The 13,876-nt window shown below is 43.3% G+C and overlaps 2 protein-coding genes across 4 annotated transcripts; one reads left to right on the top strand and one right to left on the bottom strand.

Annotated features, from left to right (window-relative positions):
* Positions 1 to 37: 37 nt before the first annotated feature.
* C5H12orf60 (chromosome 5 C12orf60 homolog) lies at positions 38 to 13,640 on the top strand. 3 transcript variants are annotated; one of them, XM_077339239.1, is made up of 4 exons: positions 1,359 to 1,491; positions 5,362 to 5,410; positions 10,484 to 10,567; positions 12,741 to 13,640. In XM_077339239.1, exon 4 carries the CDS (start codon positions 12,763 to 12,765, stop codon positions 13,552 to 13,554), a length of 792 nt encoding a protein of 263 aa, XP_077195354.1. In that variant the 5' UTR covers positions 1,359 to 1,491; positions 5,362 to 5,410; positions 10,484 to 10,567; positions 12,741 to 12,762; the 3' UTR covers positions 13,555 to 13,640. The 3 variants fall into 3 exon arrangements, with proteins under 3 accessions (XP_077195357.1, XP_077195354.1, XP_077195356.1); XM_077339241.1 differs by having other exon boundaries at positions 10,435 to 10,567; XM_077339242.1 differs by lacking the exons at positions 1,359 to 1,491; positions 5,362 to 5,410 and adding an exon at positions 38 to 170.
* On the bottom strand, positions 5,395 to 9,277 carry SMCO3 (single-pass membrane protein with coiled-coil domains 3). The gene is made up of 2 exons (XM_077339243.1): positions 9,157 to 9,277; positions 5,395 to 8,400 (listed from the first exon to the last, which is right to left on the bottom strand). The coding sequence occupies exon 2, from the start codon at positions 8,384 to 8,386 to the stop codon at positions 7,709 to 7,711; it is 678 nt and encodes a 225-aa protein (XP_077195358.1). The 5' UTR covers positions 8,387 to 8,400; positions 9,157 to 9,277; the 3' UTR covers positions 5,395 to 7,708.
* Positions 13,641 to 13,876: the final 236 nt, after the last annotated feature.

Here is a 13,876-nt window from a genome sequence, read left to right as displayed (position 1 = left end):
GGTAGAACGGCGTCGCCGCAGGCCTGGCTCCCTCGAGGCGCGTCGCCTGGGAGAGGGAGGCCGAGCCACTGTGGGGACGGGAGGAGGCAGGAAGGGACGGTGGCGACGCGCGGCTGCAGCATTTCTCTAGCGTTCCGGCAGCGACGTAGTGCGACTGCGCGATCATAGAGGTTCGGTGAGGGCTGGCCTTATGCCGCCAGTAGCGCCCCTCTCTGGCGAGGCGGTCTAGAAAGCAAAAGGAAAGCGGCGGCGGCCGCTCGGTCGGTAGTTTCCGAGTGGAAGTCGCAGCTTTCGCCGGCCTCGCGGCCTTTCTTTGACATGTCGCTGCTCTACCGAGAAGGAAATAATGGTCGTTGTGAAGTGCGGTCGAGTTGGAGCCAAAAGCCTCAGTCCGCACAAGGAAGGATTTGCTGGCGTGAAATACACGCGTGTCTTGGCCCCCGCTGCCTCTTCGAGAAGCCCCTGCGCCGAGTATGGCATAAATGAGGACAAAACGTCTCTTGGGCTTCAGATGCTCGCCTCATGGGGTTGGAACCGTCTGGGAAATTGGCATACTGGAACTAGATTTTAGAAGTTGGGTTATTTTAAGAAATGTAATCTACCGTGGGTGTTTTTAACAGTCCGCGTACCGTGGATGTTTTAATTGAAAAAATTGTGAACTGCCTAGAGCCCGTTACTCGGGAAGGGCGGCGTATAAATCGAAATAAATACATCAACCGCCCCCCCCCCCCCCCAGCTTTCATGTGCACATTGATGAGATTTGCAGGGGAAGTGAATTCTAGCAAACAGACTTTGGCAGCAGTGGATGCGAGATCAGTAACAGCGCAGCAAGATAGATTCAAGTGGGTAGCCGTGTTGGTCTGAAGTAGCACAACAAAAATGGAGTCCAATAGCACCTTTAAGACCAACAAAGATTTATTCAGGGCGTGAACTTTCGAGGTCAAGCACTCTCCCTCAGACAAATGGAACAAGGATTATAAGAGTACATATATAAGGTAAAAGTAAATTAGTGGCAAATTAGTAAACTGTCATAGTAACCAAATTATGCCGTATGATAATTCTTTGCTAAAACAGCTAATCAGTCATTTTGAGTTCAATTATAGTTCACAAAAACAATTATGAGCTGTTTGTACTGAAATGATGCTCCTTTAATCAGAACCGATATTTTGAAGAATGTGGCTCTCACGTACAGTTTTCTTCAGATCAATATACAAAAATATCTCAGAGAGTGACAAAACACACATGCACAAGAAAACATGGTCTGCTACCTTTTAGCTCAGTCTATTTCATCTTGTCCAGCTCTTCCCCTTAAGTGCCTATGAGGTCGTTGCCATGTCCTTTGTATCATTCAAGATTAGTCACCTTTGTGAAGTCACCATTTGCACTACCACAGATAGCAGCATATGACCAAGGGAAGCTGCCCCTGCACTTTTGTTTCCTGTTGGACATTCCTTTCTTTCTTTTTGTCTCTTTCCAAGGACCCATAATAAGGTGAATACAAGCTGTACCTGGGATGGTTTGTCTGTTTGTGTAATGATATTCTTGCTGGAGAGTTATGACTTAACTAACTACTGTTTGTTCCTGTGTAAAGTGCTGTCAAGTTGCAGTTGACTTATAGGACCCTAACAAAGAGCTTTCAAGGAAAATGAGATGCACAGGTGGTTTGCCATTGCCTTCCTCTTCCATCTTTCTTGAGGGAACTCCCATTCAAGTACTAACCAGGGCTGACCTTGCTCCGCTTCTGAGATCTGACAAGATCAGGCCCATCATACCACCTTCTCTCTCATTGTGTGTCCTGCCACAGTTTATACACTGGCTTCCTGCCCCTTTTCTAGATACTAGTTAAGATCGCATGAAATTGTACATTCATTCTTAGTGACATTCTTTTCTTAATTTTATATTATTTATTGTTTAATCATATTGTTTAATCAAAGCATCTGGGTGAAAATAAGCGAGGGGAAAACAAACAGTGTGGTGGTTGGTGTCTGCTACCGACCGCCTGACCAACGAGAGGATGTGGATGCTGCACTTTGTGAGCAGCTTGAGAAAATATCCAAACGGCAGGACCTTGTCATCATGGGTGACTTCAATTTCCCAGATGTGTGCTGGGAAACTAACTCTGCGAAGCGTCCTCAGTCATGCAAGTTTCTGACCTGCCTGGCTGACAATTTCATTTATCAAATGGTAGATGAACCCACAAGAGGTTCAGCCATACTGGACTTAATACTGACCAACAGGCAAGAGTTGGTGGATGAGGTGAAGGAGGTGGGGACCCTAGGGGGAAGTGACCATGTCCTCATAGAATTCCTTTTGAGATGGGGAGCCAAGGAAGCTTGTAGCCAGACGCGGATGTTGGATTTTCGTAGGGCAAACTTTAATAAACTCAGAGACATGATGAGTGTCATACCATGGACGAGAATGCTGGAAGGGAAAGGAGCATGTGAAGGGTGGGCGCTACTCAAACAAGAGCTATTGCATGCTCAATCAATGACTATTCCAGAAATACGAAAACACTGCAGGAGCTCTAAGAAGACTATTTGGATGAACAGAGAACTTCAAGAGGAACTAAGAAAGAAAAGGAAAATGTTCAGGAAATGGAGGGAAGGACAGAGCTCTAAAGAAGAGTACCTACAGGTTACTAGGCACTGTAGATCAATCATCAGAAAGGCCAAAGCTGAGAGTGAGCTAAGATTGGCCAGGGAAGCCCATTGTAACAAGAAAAGATTTTTCAGTTACGTGAGGAGCAAATGTAAAGTAAAGGAGGCAATAGGCCCGCTGTTGGGTGCGGATGGACAAACTCTAACGAAAGATGCAGAGAAAGCAGAAAGGCTTAGTGCCTATTTTACATCTGTTTTTTCCCACAGGTCAAAGTGTTTAGGCACATCTAGAGATGGCTGTAGCCAAAGGATAGTGTCTGGGTGGCAGGTTAACATGGATAGAGAGGTTGTCGAGAGGCATTTAGCTGCACTGGATGAGTTCAAATCCCCTGGTCCAGATGAAATGCACCCGAGAGTACTCAAAGAACTTTCCAGAGAACTTGCACAGCCCTTGTCCATCATCTTCGGAACCTCTTTAAGGACTGGAGATGTCCCGGAGGACTGGAAAAGAGCAAACGTTATTCCGATCTTCAAAAAAGGGAGGAAGGATGACCCGGGAAACTACAGACCAGTGAGTCTGACCTCTGTTGTGGGGAAGATAATGGAGCAGATATTAAAGGGAGCGATCTGCAAACATCTGGAGGACAATTTGGTGATCCAAGGAAGTCAGCATGGATTTGTCTCCAACAGGTCCTGCCAGACCAACCTGGTTTCCTTTTTTGACCAAGTAACAGGTTTGCTGGATCGTGGAAATTCGGTTGATGTCATTTACTTGGATTTTAGTAAAGCTTTTGACAAGGTTCCCCATGATGTTCTGATGAATAAATTGAAGGACTGCAATCTGGATTTTCAGATAGTTAGGTGGATAGGGAATTGGTTAGAGAACCGCACTCAAAGAGTTGTTGTCAATGGTGTTTCATCAGACTGGAGAGAGGTGAGTAGCGGGGTACCTCAGGGTTCGGTGCTCGGCCCGGCACTTTTTAACATATTTATTAATGATATAGATGAGGGGGTGGAGGGACTACTCATCAAGTTTGCAGATGACACCAAATTGGGAGGACTGGCAAATACTCCGGAAGATAGAGACAGAGTTCAACGAGATCTGAACACAATGGAAAAATGGGCAAATGAGAACAAGATGCAATTTAATAAAGATAAGTGTAAAGTTCTGCATCTGAGTCAGAAAAATGAAAAGCATTCCTACTGGATGGGGGATACGCTTCTAGGTAGCACTGTGTGTGAACGAGACCTTGGGGTACTTGTAGATTGTAAACTAAACATGAGCAGGCAGTGTGATGCAGTGGTAAAAAAGGCAAATGCCATTTGGGGCTGTATCAACAAAGGCATCACATCAAAATCACAAGATGTCGTAGTCCCATTGTATACGGCGCTGGTCAGACCACACCTGGAGTACTGTGTGCAGTTCTGGAGGCCTCACTTCAAGAAGGACATCGATAAAATTGAAAGGGTACAGAGGAGAGCGCCGAAGATGATCTGGGGCCAAGGGACCAAGACCTATGAAGATAGGTTGAGGGACTTGGGAATGTTCAGCCTGGAGAAAAGGAGGTTGAGAGGGGACATGATAGCCCTCTTTAAGTATTTGAAAGGTTGTCACTTGGAGGAGGGCAGGATGCTGTTTCTGCTGGCTGCAGAGGAGAGGACACGCAGTAATGGGTTTAAACTTCAAGTACAACGATATAGGCTAGATATCAGGAAAAAGTTTTTCACAGTCAGAGTAGTTCAGCAGTGGAATAGGCTGCCTAAGGAGGTGGTGAGCGCCCCCTCACTGGCAGTCTTCAAGCAAAGGTTGGATACACACTTTTCTTGGATGCTTTAGGATGCTTAGGGCTAATCCTGCGTTGAGCAGGGGGTTGGACTAGATGGCCTGTATGGCCCCTTCCAACTCTATGATTCTATGATTTCATCTACTATAGCAACCTAGTTCTTTTTTGCTTATAGTAAAATCTTAAGTCATTTTAAAAGAGAAGAAATATGTTAAGCAGATGTGCTTCTATGTGTTCTTCCTTTGTGGACATAATGATGTGTATCCAGCCATCCATTAACTTTGCAGAGTGGGACTCCTGCTACTACGCCTGCTCCCAAATTTTGCTCCTGGGAATCAGCAAAGTTGGACGCCTGCAGTCGGAAGGGAAATTGGCAGAAACCTTTGTCCCTGTTCCACTGTTCTGTCAGTAAAAGTGTGTGGCTAGAAACTTGCTACTTGTAAGGTCAAACTCCTGGTATATCTCCAGTTGCGCTCAGTTAGACCGTTTATGCACTGGAGGTTTCATGCGGGGCTGGGGGCTGGAGTTTTAGTCGTGGCAGGTTGCCCCACCTCTTTTTGCACCCATACAAGGGGGCATTTGGCCCAGAGCACCTCATCCACACCCGATTTGTTCTCCTGCGTGGGAACTGGGGCAGTGAAGTTCCCAGTGCATAAACGGTCTTAATGATGCATCTTACAATGATTGTAACACAAAAAGATTTGTATCCTGTAAAGAAAGAAAGTCAGGAAAAAGACCAAGGGAATGCAGAGGGGAAAGAGAATAACCGACAAGCTAGCTTGGATATTAGCCTCACCATTTGAAGTGATGAAGCATACATGGTACATTAATTTTATGACACTAAAATCAAAATGACCTTGTAGATAAGTGTGTGCTTGATGTATGTATCTCTCTGTGTAATATGTATATAATAATAAAGTCTTGTTTATGTTTCTTGTATAAATGTGTGTAAGTAAGAATATTTCATTATTTGGTCCTAGACTGATTTTGGATGGAGCATATACAAATGGAATAACTACAAAAAGACAGGTAAGGAAATTGTATTAATTCTGTGTTTGTAATAATTTTTCTGAAAGGAGTACATCACAATATATTAGAACTTTTACATTTAAATGTGCATAATTTATATCCCATTTCAAAGTCTTGCCTTTTCAAGAATTTTATTACATGACTTGCAAAAATTAAGATTGCAAAGAATAAAATTTCACTGTTTCCATATTGCCAGCCTTTAAGTCACATTCAGAAAATAAGTGCCCAAGTCATTTCTTAATTTGTATAAACATGTAATAAGATATTTGAGAACTGTGAGAGGTTACCTGCCAGTTCACCAAATGCATAATGGCATTAGTAAGTATCCAGTGGGTATCAGCACCTATTGGCCTCTTGCAGAGGAAGCATTTAATTCATTGTAGGGTATGGTATTGTATTTAGCATTTTATAAGTAGGGACCCACAAAGAGTTGCAAGGAGTATCTCCTCTCTTCCCTGGCTATTTCCTCTTTCCCTTCACTGAAAGTCACAGAGACATTGCCCTTTTCCTTCTTTCCTTCTTCAGCTTTCCATTATTCCATCTTCCTGGTAGCTTTTCCCGGGGCAAAGTCTGTCTGAATTGCATGGTACCATTGTATAGACAGTACCTCCAGTGGTCGCCACATGGCCTGTCCCCAATGCGGCCTCTTCCTTCAGGGGACATGATGGGGGGGGGGGTATCAGAAGCTTTACGGGGCTGTTTTGGCCTCCCAAGTGTTCCCTCCCAGGAAGCTGACAGTGCAGTACTAAACACTGTAGAAGTCAAGGGGCTTAGTGTTGAAGGTAATGGCATACAAGGTGTAACACTGTTCAGGACTGCATTACCTGTGTTGGAAACAGGACTGTGCCATGTTCCTTGGGCTAAGCACACTGTCACTTTGAAAGGAGTCCAGATAGATCAGTTTCCTTTGTCTGCTCTGTTTACCCAAAATTCTGCTCTTAGGAGTTCCTCCCTCTCTCTCCTCTCTCCAATCACCATGCGAGCAGGACCTGCTGTCATAGGGTTGCCAACTTCCAAGTGGGGATTGGAGCTCTCCCGCTATTACAGTTGATCTCCAGATTACAGAGATTCCCCTGCAGAAAGCGGTTGCTTTGGAGGGGGGACTCCCTGGCATCATACCCTGCATTGTCCCTTTCCTCCCCAGGCTTTTACCCCCAATGTAGCTTACATGGATCACTAGATCTGTTCCTTTTCTAAAGCCTTGTGGGACCTTTATTCCCAATGTTGTGTCCCTCTGTCAACAGTACACAACTGGAAGAACAAGCCACAGTGCATAACATTGAGTAAAGGGATTGTAAGCCACAGCCTCCTTCGGGTAGAGAAAAACAGCATATAAGAACCAACTCTTCTTCTTCACTTAGTTCCAATATGGTACAGTTAATTTACATATAAACGTGCTCAAATCGTGTTCATTGCTTGAAAATTTTTTGCAGATTAGCCCGTGCAGACTGCTGTGTTACTGTATGTGCCGTGACTTGTCTCTACTGGGCAAAGTATGTGGATTACTGATGGCCCATCCTAAAAATTTAAGTTGGAATTCTATAAAACTGTGCATTGAAGCTAATGTATCATTCAATTCACTAGGACTTAGGTTTGAAAATGAAAGTTCTGACTTGCAATGTCAGAACATTGCTGGCAAAGTACACAGCAAAAAAAGCAAAACACACCCATTCTATGATTCTTCCGGAGAGGTGAGCTATTCTAAATAATAATAGCAGTCCATTCTTTGTTGTTGGATTAAGTATGACATGATGCAAATATGGCTCTTAAATGTCAGTGGAAAATTAGACGGAGGGAGATTTGTACTGTTCATTAGCCACCTTCTCCAAGAATTCATATGGGCTCAATACATTCTTGGAGCAGTGGTCTTCTCTGTGTACTACTCTAGAAGAATGATCTCATTTCACACACCAACAAATATTGAGCGGTGTTTATGAATTTTGCATACCTGCAGCACACTTTGGGTTGGCACCAAATCTTGGCTTTCAGTAAAGGAAGGCAGTTGCTTCAGCAAAATGGAAATTTTCTGCTTCCCCCACCCTCAATACACACACCGGAGCTCATTGGGGATAGGGGACTCTCAGGAACAGCATGACGGGTGAATTAGGGGGTTGCCATGAGATCAGGAAATAAATCAGCAAAAGAATATTGACCCCTCCCAATGACAGAAACAGACCTTGATTCCAATTCCCTGTCTTTACAGTGATCTGTTCTAACTATAATTGCAAAAGAAAAAGCCGTTTCAATTATATTGTAATGTGTTTGATGTAGTCATCCACGAACAAGAACATTCCCAAGTTACTCCACTTTGTCTTTCACCAGTGCGCTTACTTCATTGATAGCACACTGATATGTCTCCGAGGCATCCTTAAATTCCGCCAGATGTTGCTCATAGCTCTGAATACATGCCAGAAGGTGATCTCTTTCCACTGCTCCCAAGATGGCATGAAGAATGATTTCAATGCCAAGCCCCAGAACACTAATGCCAATGCCCCCAAGGATCGATAGCCCGATCTGAGAAAGCAGCGCAGCTAGTTTGTTAACCATAACCTTTATAATATTTGAACCTATTAATTTTACCACTACTGCCCCTGCAGTAGCAGTAGCCTCTCCAAGAACAATAGAAACAATTTTATGAGCTGTGGCAATTTTTTCCAGCTCAGGCTGTTTAATATCATAAAGCTTTTGATACATTACTGGTTCTAGCTTTTCCTTAATTTCTTTGTCAAAATTCACCAACGTTTGCTGAATATCACACATGGCTTGTATAATAATGTCGCAGTTCTCTTTGATGGTACCTCCCTCTTTCATTTTAATGTGAATTATCTTGGCCTCCAGATGTGCATTCAGTGCTCCAATCAGTTCATTGGTTGCCTTAAAATTGAGTTGCATGCAAGCGAGCAGTTGCTGATGCAGGTCAATGACATCCTGGCGTCTCTTTGGGTTGTTTGGATAGAGGAGATCACTTAATTTCATTCTGTGAAGATAATCTGATAAAGAAAGATGAAGGGTTGCTATAGGCCAACTGTATTTCCTGGAGCCCACTTGCTCTTTCCCAAATCAAAGTGCTGATTCCATCTTTCCTCTACTTTATTATAGTAGGAAGTGATTCAGAAAGACCAAGGAGACATTGTTTATGCAGGGAGTATGCATTTTGAAATAGATGTCACCATTATATGAGGAAGCTAGCCATGGAGCGTCTCAATATTTTTTGACTGGACCAGCCTTCATGGCAGCCATTTTGCCATTGGTTCTACCTACTGTGTTGGCAGTCATTTTAATGTTAGCAACCAATACCTGTTCACAAATTTCCAAAAGTGCCCATTGGTTCAACAAGGTGGAGGATTTCTACCATAGACATAAGCAAATAGTATTAGATCTGCACTACAGGTGTAAATGGGAATAACAGTTAATCTTTCAAAAAAGCAAACAAACTCTGGGAATTGTAGGTCTGAGGAAGGTTATGAATCTAATAGAATACTCAGCACACTCATCTGCACTAAACATCTCAACAAACTACAACTCCTAGAATTCCTTGGAGGAAATAATGGTATTTAAAATGGTATTAAAAACAGTCTAAATGTATAATACTTTAACAGTGTACTTCTTAGTTCATCCAGCATTCTCTGGCTTATACATGACTATCAAGAACCTAATTCTCCCTTTCTTGCTATTCTAAACTCCACTGATAATATTCCTTACCTAACCATATCCATACCTTATAAATGATCAAAGGAAGCTCTTACCTCATTTTTCAGTTTTACATAATAAGTTTGTTTGTAGGCATCATATCTTTGGCTCCTAACCTGCTGCTGATAGATAGCGTTGGTATACTAATACTGAACTGCCCTACTGTGCTGATACAGGGTCATGGGCTTGCTCACAATGCTAGCTCAGCATTACAAGTCACGAGGCTGGAGATACTGTGTCCTTATTAACTAAATAGCAGTTCACAGAATCGGGTTGTGAGCCCCCTTTTTCCTTTCTTTTTTTAGCCATCCAGTCACAGCTGATTTATGTTGACCTGGTAGAGCAGGCTTTCTGAACCAGGATTATGTGAAACCCTAGGGTTTCTTGACAGCCCTGGAAGGGTTTCCCAAATGGTTGGGAGTTTGTTAATATTTTTTAAAATTTGTTAAATACTTATAGTGATGTAATCATATATTGTCATATAAAAAAAACCCTTCCCAAATGGCCAATGATGGGCCTGGAGAGGGTGGGGAAGGCCCTGGGTGAGCGTGTACACAGCTATGCTTCCAAACCATGTTCTGCACAATCGCACCACTTATAGGGGTATCCCACAGCCAGAAGAATGTTTCAGGGGATTCTCAACAGTAAAAACATTGAGAAAAGCTGTAGAGTTTCAAGGCAAGAGACATTCAGAGGAAGAAGAAGAAGAAGAAGAAGAAGAAGAAGAAGAAGAAGACAGTTTTATCAGTGCCGTGGCAAGCCCAAGGTCACCCAGCTGGTTGCATGTGTGGAAGTGCAGAATCAAACCTGGCATGCCAGATTAGAAGTCCGCACTCCTAACCACTACACCAAACTGGCTCTCTTTGCCATTGCCTGCCTCTGCATTGCCATTGCCTGCCTCTGTGTTGGGATTCTGGACTTCTTAGGTGGTCTCCCATCCAAATACTAACCAGACCAACCATGCTTCGCTTCCAAGGTATGATGAGATTGGGCTAGCCGGGACTATCCAGGACAGGGCATGGACACTCACATAGCAGGGCTTTCTTTAGGAGCTACCTTGATTAAATCTTTGTTGGTCTTAAAGGTGCTACTGGACTCTGATTTTATTGTGCTACTTCAGACCAACACGGCTACTCATTTGAATCTATCCTTTAGGAGCTACCGTAAGTGTTCCAATTTGAAATCACCATTTTGGAATAAAAATACTGTAGATCAAGTAGATCAAGGCTAATTGCAAGTTCATGCATATACTATGTATATTTTATTATTAGCAGCAAAAATGCAAAATAGGCATAGACTTCCCGCTCACGTTGCATATTTCATGTGGTTTTCAGTGCTGAGTAAGGCTGAGCTTTTAGTCTGTGTGCCTGGGTCTTTTGGCAGGATGGAAGAAAGGTATCCTTCATGTGCGTGAGAATCTGACTTAGGACCATCATGAACTGAACTAAAACAGTCTTACTTAAACAGGTAGGATTTGCAAAAGGTTATTTACAAGGAGCATGAATATTACTTGCATCTTAGCTCTTAATGTGAGTTAATGCCAGTTGCAAGAGTTAAACCGCATTTATTCTAGGCATCCATGTTCAGATTCTTCAATGTGTAGTTTAGCTTTATAAAGCAGTGGTGGGAATTGGACTGAATTGGACTGAAGCAGTGTCATTAAGGATAATTTTCTCTCACATTTTCCTCTGTTGAAACCAGCCCTTAAGGATTGCTTTTAGCTCCAGCAGAAAGGGGAAATGAGAAACATCCTTTTCTTTCCTTCTTGATAGCCAAGGAGGGATTTCAATCAAAAAATGGAAGAGACTTTAAACAAACAAACAAACTTTCAGGAGTGTTGCCACCCAAACACAGCTTGGGCTCTTTCCAGATGCTTTTTAAGCTAAGCTACACTGGAGATGATTCAATCCTGAGCCACAGTGTAACACATAGTTCAGTCCTTAGACATCTCTGGTAATAAGGCAGAGGACTGAATCTAACATCAAAGCCAAGATAAGGGACTAGCAGGGACATTTTAGATTAGCTCAACCATATAAGACCTAATTTTGATCTACCCATGTGATTTCCATGATTGATACCCCTAGCCATGGCTGCTTTTAGTGAAAAGAGAAAGGCAAAAATTGATATTTCTTTTCTAAGGTATCATAAAATATAAATTTCATTAGTGTTTTCAAAAGACATATAGCACAATTCAACCTAGCTAGTTTAATTATTTCCCAACTATACGCCATGTGGAAGAGCACCATCTTGCAAGCCCTGCAGAAAGCTGAAGCTGACAACTCAGACAGGGCCCTCAGCTCTTCCGGAAGCTCATTCCGCTAGATTAGGGCCAGGGCTGAAAAGGCCCTGGTCCTGGCCGAGGCCAGGCGGATGTCCCAGGGGCCTGGGACAACCAGTAGATTCATACCGACTGAGCGAAGAGCCCTGCGGGGGGCATAAGCAGATAAGTGGTCCCACAGATAAGTGGGACCCTGACCGTGCATCACCTTAAAGGTTAAAACCAATACCCTGAAGTTGACCCAGAAGCAGATGACGTAGCATGGGCTGTATATAGGCCCTCCAACATGTGAGGACCCATGCAACTGCATTTTGCACCAGCTGCCATTTCCAGATCAAAGCCAAGGGTAGGGCCCGCGTAAAGTGAGTTACAGAAGTAATCTGGAAGTGCCCTTTGCATGGATCACTGTAGCCAAGTGTTCTGATGACAGGGAGGATGCTAGTAGCTGCACTTGTTGCAGATGGAAAAACACCAATCGGTCTACTTTCATGACCTGAGCTTCCATAGAAAGGGAGGCATCAAAGATCACTCCCAAATTTCTGGCAAACGGTGCAGGTGTTAATTGCAACTCGTCCAGGCATGGGAGACACGCTTCCTGATCCTACCCTCTTCTACCCAGCCACAGGATCTCCGTTTTGGAGAGGTTGAGTTTCAGATGGTCTATTAAGATGGTCCACAACTGGAGGCGTGCTAGGTAGTATTCATAACCTACATTGCCACCATAAGTTTAAATATGTGTTCAGATTGATCCAAGAAGCACAGAGCAGGGGGTAGGGGAATGATAAAACTTCATCTTTGATTTTCTGCAACTCAGTGCTTCATGTATCTCTCAACATTAATGGGGTCAATTATGCTGTAGTATTTCATGTTTTGCCCTTCCCCTTGTGAATTTTTTGGTCAATGGCAGTGCATAATGGGATTGGATTGTGGCCATGTTGGGAATAGAAAACTGAAATGAGTTTAGGGGATGAAATTGACAGAATCATATTTTCTTGTCTCCCTGGTGTCGCTGTTCTGTCCCTATACTGCTAGAAAAGCAATAATTTAGTGCAGATATTGTTCTCCTTTGTAGTTAGTGTCATGCTCAAGGAAATTCCCACATTTAAAAAAAGTTTCATTGTTTACTTTGGCATTTATTTTACTCTTTCAGATTAATAAAGTTTTTGTTTTATTTTTCTCAGGACAATGCACTTGAACAATTCTTGCAAATCTTTATAAAGCTAGCTATCTTGTCCAGCACAGAATACCTTTGTCTCTTTATTTTGAATATACTGTGGCTGTTGGAGGTTTGCAGAAGCTTATAAGTCAGATAGGCTTGGAACTGATCTTTGTACACTTAGTATATTTTGCTTTTCGTTTCAGTGTGGCCTCTCCCTGTTTGGAAATGATGTCCATGTTTGGTGCTGAGAAAGATAAGCAACGGCTATGCAATGCTAGCCGTACTCTGTATGACTGTGTCTACATCTTTGTCTCTTCCACCAACACCATGTTCCGAATGCTCAACCAGTACCTTGGAACTGAATTTCCCAATGTTATTGTGAGGGAAAACCTCGGCATCAAGGAGAACCTTCAGCTTCTGGTGAGTGCTCTGAAAGACATGCAAGAGACAGTAGAGTTGAAAGACAAGGACGTCCAGCAATGTGTCAGTGGCCCGTTGTACGCTCAGATACTTCAACCTGTATCACCCATGGATAAAAAAGTCAAACTTGTGAAGGAAATTTATGGCCTTTATCAGGGATCTTTTGCAACGATCTGTGGTCCCATTGCTATAATCCTACTGAAAAATAATAATCTCTCTGAAAAACTGCAGACTGCATTGAAGTTATTAGCGAATTCACCTGTGATGTCTCTGCGAGTGGGTGAACTTCTCATGACCGATGAAGAACTTGCAAAAGCCCTTCCAGAAACTAGCACTTCATCCTCTCCTGCTGGAGGGAAGGCTGGAGGGAAGTCTGGAGGGAAGGCTCGCCTTCAGTCTATGCCTTCAATAGCTTACTCACTTACCAGCTTTGTAAGGGCAGTTCTCCAGGGGCAGACACCCAAGAACAGCCTTGAAATGGCTGCAGATTGCCTGGAAAATGCTGTTAAGGTATTGAAGCCAGCTTGTGAAGATTTCCAAAGTGTTGTTAAGAGGGCCGAAGAGTACATCACACTGATCATCGACAAATTGCAATGATCTGGAAGGTGATTGCTGAGCTGTTAGAAACCCACTTCTGTTTACACAACAAAAGTTTTGCAAATTAAAAAGAAAACTTTTGGTGATTGCAGCAACTGTCGTGCCTTCTGTAACCGTGGCTGCTTCCACGTGGTAATGATGCTCTGTGTAACTCCTGTTGCCCCTGGGAATGCAGACACATTCACAACAGAGCATTCACACACCGATTTCCCCCATTGTTTCCTTGTTTTAGGCCCGTCTTCCCCCACAGCTGCCATTTCTTCACCCCAGGGGACTGGGGGGGGGGGGGTCGCCACAAAAAAAACCAACTCTGCGAACCATC

The sequence above is a fragment of the Paroedura picta genome, chromosome 5 (assembly GCF_049243985.1).
Source record: "Paroedura picta isolate Pp20150507F chromosome 5, Ppicta_v3.0, whole genome shotgun sequence".
NCBI classification, from domain to species: domain Eukaryota; kingdom Metazoa; phylum Chordata; class Lepidosauria; order Squamata; family Gekkonidae; genus Paroedura; species Paroedura picta.
The sequence above is the reverse complement of the archived record's forward strand: the minus strand, read 5'-3'. Positions and strand labels throughout refer to the sequence as shown.

Excerpts from the sequence above, each read along its gene's own strand:
- C5H12orf60 (XM_077339242.1), top strand. The coding sequence starts at position 12,763 with ATGATGTCCATGTTTGGTGCTGAGAAAGATAAGCAACGGCTATGCAAT.
- SMCO3 (XM_077339243.1), bottom strand. The coding sequence starts at position 8,386 with ATGAAATTAAGTGATCTCCTCTATCCAAACAACCCAAAGAGACGCCAG.